This window comes from Chrysochloris asiatica, unplaced genomic scaffold (assembly GCF_000296735.1).
Source record: "Chrysochloris asiatica unplaced genomic scaffold, ChrAsi1.0 scaffold00222, whole genome shotgun sequence".
Classification (NCBI taxonomy): Eukaryota; Metazoa; Chordata; class Mammalia; order Afrosoricida; family Chrysochloridae; genus Chrysochloris; species Chrysochloris asiatica.
Window position 1 is genome coordinate 2,953,179 of NW_006408740.1, and position 9,318 is coordinate 2,962,496.

General features: G+C 40.0%; 1 protein-coding gene across 1 annotated transcript in view; it reads right to left on the reverse strand.

The window, feature by feature from the left end:
• Nucleotides 1-9,318, reverse strand: part of LOC102823282 (homeobox protein BarH-like 2-like) — a 123,414-nt gene that overhangs the window by 30,612 nt on the left and 83,484 nt on the right. Inside the window, exon 2 of the mRNA XM_006873074.1 lies at nucleotides 2,523-2,823. Within this exon, the coding sequence (XP_006873136.1) occupies nucleotides 2,523-2,823 (301 nt within the window). The remainder of the gene's footprint in view (nucleotides 1-2,522; nucleotides 2,824-9,318) is intronic.

Below are 9,318 nucleotides of genomic sequence, written 5' to 3' on the forward strand. Positions count from 1 at the left end.
ATTCATTCCATCGTATATCATCTCACTGCCATGGTTCCAATCCCCTCCATGCATCCTCAACCACCCAAAGGGTATATCCCAGAAACCAGCTCCCTACATTTCCCCCTCCTCCCCCCAGTTTTCAGCCCACAGTCCCTTTCCCTCTCTGGGTCCAAAGTCCCCAGTCGCTTCATCACTCCATTTAATCATCTCTGCCTCCATCTCAGGCATCTCTGTTTCTCTGGGTAGAGTCCCACTCTCAGTTCTTCTCCATTGATGGTCCCAGAGGCCTCCGCTCCTATCCTGGAGAATCAATCACTCCCTTCCTTATTACAAAACTTTTACCTTTGCATTTCCAACCCTCATAATCTGTCCTGATAAGCATTATTCACTACATTATCACAAGTTACCCATCTGTATCTCCTTTCATCAGCTCCGCCCAGACAGATTAGAGCCCTAGTACTTTTGACTTACCCTTATCAATGTGTATTTCCCAATGCTGAAATTTCTTTTCACATATTCTAACTTTAATGATCACAAACTGCATAAAAGTATTTTCATCCCTAAAGAGACTCAAAACCCTTTAATGTACAACAATGATTCAAAAAAGAATTGATGCATTATCCTTATTATGTATGAAAGTATATATTATTTGGTGGCTTACTTGTGACAAAACCACTCAATAATTTGCAAGAGCAAATATTAGAAAGAAATATTTTTAATTATATCATGTTAGAGATCAAAGATCTAGCTAAGAATAAAATATGGTAATTTGTTAAAATATTTTTTTTCTGATCAGTAAATTTTCTTCTATGACATCTTTTCATTTGTTCATTTAGCGTTTAAGAAACAAGTACTAAATATGGGTATTTAAAACAAAAATCCATTTTTTTTTGTAGGAGATCAACAGAATTTTACATTGATTACTGCACCAATGAAGTTCACTGACTCAATTTGTAGAAAATGTAAAAAAAAGTAAAATTCTTAGTACTCTACATCTACTAAAAATTTTGTTTGGCTCATCCTTCTAAATGGAATATGCCACTTCTGTGTTCACTATATAATATTATTATAGAATTTCAAAGGTTACATCATGGTTGTAAATGTTGCAAATGTAAAGGTAGACATTTTGTAACAAAAGGAGGAGAGTGGTTGATTTTGCAGTCCAGGAATGGAGGACCCTGGGACCATCAAGCCATCAAGGAAGAAGAGCAGAGTGCGGGACCCTATCCAGAAAAGCAGTGACACCAAGAGATGGACGCAGAGATGATGACACGGAGAGATGGGAGCAGCTGGGGACTTTGGATTCAAGGTTGTGTGAATGATTATATATTTCTGAGTGCTTTGGTGTACATCAAAAAACAAAAAAGAGGGAATGGAAGCAAATGCTGTTAAATGATGATACATGGAGGGGACTGCAATCATTGCAATGAAACGAAATACTACAGGATGAGTGTAAAGCTGATGTTCTCCCATGTACACTATCACTTAATTCACACACACAAAAAAAAGTTATATCATGGATAGCTAAAAAACAAAATCAACCAACTGCTATGGAGTTAATTCCATCTCAAAGAATCTCTAAGTGACAGAATAGAACTCCATAGGGTTCCCAAGGCTTTAAATATTTATGGAAGCAGCTGATGGGTTTGAACCACTGGCTTTTCAGGTAGCAGACCAACTATTAACCCACTGAGTAGCCAGTGCTCCTTATGAATAGCTAAGACACACACATATACGTACGTATATGTATGGTATTGTAGTTGTTAAGTACCATCCAATCAGTTCTGACTCATACAACAACCCATATATGGTTACCAATGGATCTGAACTGCAGATTCTGTGGTTAGCCAAGCAGTATGTATCCTACAGCGTCACACCAGAACTCCAGTAGATGAATAAAATAAAATTTAAAAATCCACTGCCACCAAGTTGATTCTGATCCATAACAAGCCTATAGAGGGTTTTCAAGACTGTAAATGTTTACAGGAGTAGACAGCCTCATCTTTCTCTCAAGAAGTGGTTGGTGGCTTTGAACCACCAACCTTGTAGTTGTTAAATGCCATCGAGTCGGTTCCGACCCATAGTGACTCTGTATAGGGTTTCCAAGGAGCAACTGGTGAGCTTGAACCACCGACCTTGTAGTTCAAACGGCTTTGCAGTCTGGCATATTAACCCACAGCGCCACACAGTCCAATACTTCACTATGCCACCAGGGCTCCTTCATATACATGTATTACTCACATGTTCCATATAAATGTGTGCATGAGTTAAAAAGGAGCCACCACAGATTATCAGTGTTTGGGGTCCTCACAAGCCTTACTCCAGCCCTGGAGACAGAGTGTAAATTCAACAACAGGAGGCCTTTTTGGGACTATGTGTGATGCATCAATGTAAGGCTCAGGCTACTTGAGTCAAGGAACCCATCGCTACCATAGTATTCTGAATCTCTGCAGCTAATATCTCATATGCTGAGAGTGAAGGAAGTCTCCCCTTCTCATGGGCCTCAATTGAGGAGCATCCTCCCTTCCCCATGTTCTCACCTGTCTGGGGTGGACAAGTATTTCTGCTTCTGGAATTTCTTCTCCAGGCCCATGAGCTGCAGCTCTGTGAAGATGGTGCGGCTGCGGCGGGGTTTCTTCTGCCGGGGAGTTAGCTGCTCAGTCTCTGATTCACTGCTGGCCAGAGCCTCACCGCCTGGGGCTTCCACAGGAGCAACCTCAGTGGCCGAGTGATGGGACAACACCTGGGCAATTCCTGAGGTGGCAGGGACCAGGTGGGAGATAACTGTGGGCTGCCGGGTGATGACTGAGAGGAGGGGATATGCCCGAAGTGATGCGGAGCCTGAAAGATAAACAGGAAGGCTGGGTCAGTGTGGACAGCAGGGAAGAGATATGATGAGGGACATAAACCAATGTGACTGCTGGGCATTACCAAGAAGGGGAATAAGAAACCGTTCAAGACCCTAACTCAGCTGGATGGGCAGGAAACATGCAATTTTCTCAGCCTGGTGTGTGAGAAAATACAGGGTTCCCATGGCTAAGACTTTGTTGTTATTGTTGTTAGTACCATTGAGTCGGTTCCGACCCATAGTGACTCTATATAGGGTTTCTGAGGAGCAGCTGGTGAGCTTGAACCACTGACTTTGAGGTTCAAACAAACTTTGCAGTCTAGCACATTAACCCACAGCACCACACCAGACAAGTAATTCCTCTGGTTTTAAGTGAATCTTTCCCCTTTCTCTCTCGTCTGAATTACTAAGTTCTAGTTCATGAATATGGGTCACGGGAACTCAGCAAAGGAAAACTGTTGTTCTTGTTAAGTGCCCGCAAGTTGGTTACAACGCATAACGACCCTGTATAGGGTTTCCGAGGAACAACTGGTGGGTTTGAACCACAGACTCTGTGGTTAGCTGTCCTGTTCCAGAGGAAAACAAGTACTCAGAAAAAGCTAGAAGCACATAAACAGATTTTTATATGAAAATTTCCTGAGAACCATCTATGGTCTTTATAAAAATATACACTTGTATCCATAGGTTCTTTCTGTCATTCATTGTTGGTAAGTGCTGTCAATTCCATTCAACTCATAGCAATCATGTATAGGGTTTCCAAGGAAAGGCTGATGGGTTTGACCCTCTGACCTTGCAGTTAGAAGCCCGATGCTTATCCTACAGTGCCACACCGGGGCTGTTGGGTTCCTTCCATAAGGTCTCTATACTTTAAATCACAACATTTTTTCAGAGATGGAGATGATTAAAGATTACTTAATTCCCTAATTTCAGGGATAGAGATCAGGGCTCAGGAAGGTTAAGGGACTTGCCCAAGATGGTATAATTAGGAAACAGTAGATTCAGGTGTCAAACCACAAGTTCTTGTGGATTCAGTGCTCTTGATGGATGCATCTTTTAGAAAAGGGGACAATTAGTTAATTTCAAGTGTAAACTCAGATCAACTATTCTAGCATGCCTATAGCACTGTGTTGGATCTGAACGTGGCTGCAGATCGATGCTAAAGTTGATTAGCATCATTTGTCATGACAGGTAAAGGGTATTGGTAGCATTTGTGCCAGTTATAAGCCATCCCTGACTCATAAAAAAGGCAAGAGTACTTTTCTGTTCAACATTTTGTTCTATCTTTAAAAGTTTTTTAAAGTTCAAATGAAAAAGCTCTTTCCTTCGGTTAGTCAATGATCTAAATGTAAAATGTCATGTAACAATTTTCTTTTTCGGGATTTCAGTTTTGTCATCTGTACAGTAAGAGTAGGTATTTTGAACCACCCAAACTCTAATACACTGAGACCATAATGGTACTTCTCATCCCAAGACTTACATTTAAAATCTACTGAAAACTAAGAAGATTCAGGACTGCCCCCTGGAACTCAGTCAATCCCTGAGAACTCATTACCAAGCACATGGGCCTACCAACAGTCAGGTGTGAACTAAAACTAAGTAACAGAAACCCCCAAGTACTACTTGCATTCTACCTCTTCTCAGGTCTAGTATTTGTCTTCTTATTCATTCCCATGCTTCTGTTTTGGACTCCAGTCATAGTTATTAAAACAGATAGTGTCTTTTGTTCTGTGAATATCCTTCTAGCAAGATCCAGCAGAAACCACAAAACTGTTAAGTAACAATAAATCATCAAGAGTTACTACTTCCATTATGCCTCAGCCAACTCTAACACTTAAGGTTTTTTGTTTTCTTTTCTTTTTGATAATCATAATAATAAATAAAAATCTGGGGAAGATATAACAAGGAAATTAAGATGCTTGAGTCTGGTTTTGGATCATCCTGAACACATCATGATATGAGACTTCTTGGAAAAAGTATAAGAAAGTATTTTACTCTGAGAAAAGTTTTTCCTCATTAATATCACTTTACTCCTTTAATTATGCCATTTCTTTCAAAATGGACTATCTTGCTCATTAGGCAGACTATCTTATCATCTAGATACTCAGAAGTTTATCAATCTAGAAAGTAGCTAGTTACCTACCTGCAGAGAAGGATTTGAAGTATTGTAGTTTTAGTTTCCCCTTTTGTAAGCAGTTTAACTTTTTTTGTGTGTGGGTGGGTGGGTAACACAGAAAAATATTTGAAAATGTAGCATATCTACTAGAAAATTATTGGAACTCATAGAAGGATTCAGCAAAGGTATAAGATCAACATACAAAAATCAGTCATATTCCTCTTATTAGTAAAGGGAACTATGAAAAGGAAATCAGAAAAGAATTACCATTTATAATATCTTGTTATTAAGTGCCATTGAGTCTACCACTTACTATCTCATTATCCAACAGTTTGCAACTACAACAATATTTAAAAATCTACTATTCAGCTTTTATTGGGAGATTTACAGAGCAGATCAGTTTTCGATTCAACAACTCATATACTTTTTGTTTCATGTCACTGATTGCAGTCCCCACATCACTTATCCCATTTTCTCCCCATATTTTCTATTTCCATTTCTTACTTTGTTGTTCTTCTTTAGCAGTGCTTTGTTTATCTGGAGTCTCTTTCTTTTCTATATAAAGTTGGTGACTAGTTTTTACATTTCTTTAAAGAATGATGTTGGAATCTGGATTGGTATGTCATTATATCTGTAGATCATTTTGGGTAATATTGACATTTTATAAAGTTGTCTTCTTATCCATGAGCATGGTATATTTTTCCATTTATGTAGGTCTCTTGTTTTTTGGTAATAGTGTTTTGTAGTTTTCTTTGCATGGGTCTTTTATTTCTCTGGGCAGATTTATTCCTTAGTATTTTATCTTTTGGGTGGCTATTTATTGTAAATAGTGTGGTTGGAGTCCTGGTGTGGTGCTGCAAGATAATCTACTGTACTGCAAGGTTGGTTTGAACCTCAAGGTCGGTGGTTCAAACTCATCAGGTGATCCTTGGAAACCCTACACGAGGCTACTATTAATTGTAAATGGTAATGTTTTCCTTATTTCCTTTTCAGAGTTCTCTATGTTAATGTAAAGGAATCTGACTGATTTTTGTATGTAAATCTTGTACCTTGCCACTTTGCATAATCTTTCAATTCATTCCAATGATTTTCTTGCTGAGTCTTTGAGATTTCCTATGTATAGCATCATATCCTAGAGAAAGTTTTACTTCTTCTTCGCTATCTTGAATGCCTTTAATTTCTGTTTCTTGACTAATCTCTGGGTAAGAATTCCAGCCCAATATTGAACAGGAGGGGTGATACAGAGCATTCTTGCCTGGTTCCCTTCCTCAAGGGGAATGCTTTCAGCTTCTCCCCATTGAAAATACTGTTGATTGACATAATGCTGATTTTTGTGGGATGACCTGATTGGAACCTAACTTGTTAAATGAAGAGAGGGCTTCATTTACTGGCCTCCTCACTGGTCTCTCAGCTTCTACACTTGTGTCCATAGTCAGTTCTCTATACAGTAGTCAGAGGGATCGTCAAAACTAACCAGATCAAGCCCTTTGCCATCTCACAACTTGATAATGACTTCATCATATTCTGGATAAAATCCAGGCTGTTTACCATGCTCTATATGGGACCTCACATACTCTGTGTGAACTGGCCCTGTCAGATCTCTCCAAATTGTTGTTTTATGACTTCCTTCCCTTGATCATTATTTTCCACCTACACAGGCCTTTACACCATTCTTCTACCACAAGTTCAATCCCACAGTAGCGCTTTCTTCTCCTTGGAGTTGTCTTCTCAAGGCTCTCCCCCTTCACTTGAGTTAATTGTTTCAGAAATGTCACCTTTTCACAGAGACTTTAACTAGACTACCCTATCTGAAATAGTTGCTCCAACCCCACACCTATCATCACATGCTGCTGTATTTTTCTTCATAGAATTTATCACTTCCTGGAATTATATATATTATGTGTATATTTGTTTACTGTCTACATCCTGTTCTGAAATGTCAGATCTATGAAGACGGGACTTTTTTGATTTGCTGGATTTATATATATTATCTCAGCTTCTAGAACAATATGACCAATTGTTATTGTTGTTAAGTACCATGGAGTCGGTTCCGACTCATAGCGACCCTGCGCAGGGGTTCCGAGGCTGTAAATCTTTATGGGAGCTGAAAGCCTCACCTTTCTCCCGCGGAACAGCTGGTAGTTTCGAACTGCCGACCTTGGGGCTAGCAGCCCAATTCGTAACCACTATGCTACCAGAGCCTCTTTTAATATGACCAATAAGAGATGCTCAATAAGAGATGCTCAATCAATGTTTGTGGCAGAATTGAATATGTAATTAATGTTATAAGTGAGGATTCAGACTTAATAGGTTTTATGATTCTATTTAAAGGAGCTCTGGTAGCATAGTAGTTACGAATCAGGCTGCGAACCACAAGGTCAGCAGTTCGAAACCAGCGGTTCCGAGGGAGAAATATGAGGCGGTCTGTTCCCGTAAAGATTTACAGCCTCGGAAACCCTGCGTAGGGTCGCTATGAGTCGGAACCGACTCCACGGCACATAACAACAACAATAACAAATGATTCTATTTATATAACATGGAAAAGGCAAAACTGTAGGGATGGAGAAAAGTGAAAGTGGCAATCAGAGGTGAAGGATGGGGGAAGAGCTAGCACCAGGGAATGTTCTGTGCTATTGTTTGGTTTTTTTTTTGTTTGTCGGGTGGGGAATGAGAGGACTGCTTTATATCCTGACTGTGTGGTAGTTATATGATTGTATGCATTTATCAAAACCCAAAACTGTACACTAGAATAGTGACTGTTATTGTATATAAATTACAAATAATTTTTAAGTCAATAAATATTTTAACTATTCTTCTTTTATTACTAAAGTAACACATATTTGTTCAAAAAGTCAAAGAGGTCAGGAATATTTATTCAACCCCAATAGCCAACTATCCCCAAAGCATATATTGACTAGTCCCAAACCCAAACCAAATGCACTGCCATCCAGTTGATTCCAACTCATAACAGCCCGACAGGGCAGAGTAGAAGTGGTCTATAGCATTTCTGAGACTGTAAATCTTCATGGGAGTAGATAGCTTCATCTTTCTTCGACAAAGTGGCTTGTGGATTTGAATAACCAACCTTGTGGTGAGCAGCCTAATCCACTGCACCACTAGGGATCCCTTACTGACTAATCCAGTGACTTTAAATGCCAGGTTTAAGATACAAATTAAAGTCCCAAAGAAACAAAATTAGGACTTTTTACTCATCAGAATTCTCAAAGTCAGATGGAAAATTTTAGTCACCAGAATTCTGGAAATCGGCACTGTGGGCTAATGTGTCAGATTGCAAAGCCGTTTAAACTGCAAGGTCACTGGTTCAAGCTCACCAGCTGCTCCCTGGAAACCTTATGCAGGATCACTATGGGTCGGAACCAACTCGACGACACTTCACAACAACAACATTGGTCTCTAGAGAAAGTCAACCTGAGAATAGACTTACTCTTCCCTAAGAGAGGAGTCCTGGTGTGGAGCTGTGGGTTAATGCGCCAGACTGCAAAGCTATTTGAACTGCAAGGTTGGTGGTTCAAGCTCACCAGCTGCTCCTCTGAAACCCTATACAGGGTCACTATGGGTTGGAACCAACTCGACAGCACTTCACAACAACACAACAACAACAAGAGAGGTCCTGGTGTGGCGCTGTGGGCTAATGTGTCAGACTGCAAAGTCATTTGAACTGCAAGGTCGGTGGTTCAAGCTCACCCCTGCTCCTTGGAAACCCTATGGGTCAGAATCGACTCAACGACACTTAACAACAACAACAACAACAAGAGAGGTCACAGATGAAGAACTTAAGTGTGAAGCTGAATGACGGTAGCTAATGGAGGAAGAAAAGGGCCAGGGATCACCTCCTTGTTAAGAAGCCACGTGGATAAGAGAAGGTAACAATTTTTAGAGGCTGCATGAGTCTGAAACTTTGAGGGGCTTCCAAAAGTTCATGAAAAACATAATGGAATTTTTCAACAAAATTTTTGAAGCATTCTCGTATTTAGAGAGAATTTCTGGAAAGCAAACTATGAAGCATACCATGTAAAATACTTAAATATACTATGTTGGAATCCTGGTATGGTACTGTGGGTTAATGTGCTGGACTGTAAGGTTGGTCTGAACCATAAAGTTGGTGGTTCAACCTCACCAGCCACTCCTCGAAAACCCCATACAGAGTCTCTATGGGTTGGAACTGACACGACAGCACTTAACAACAACTATGAGCCCTGGTAACACAACGGGATAAGCACTGAGCTATTAACCAAAAGGGTTCCAACCCACTAGCTGTCTACTCCTGTAAAGATTTAGTCTCAGGAACCCTATGGAGCTGTTCTACGTCATCTTATTTTACTTCACTGAGTCGGAATTAATTTGATGGCAGTGG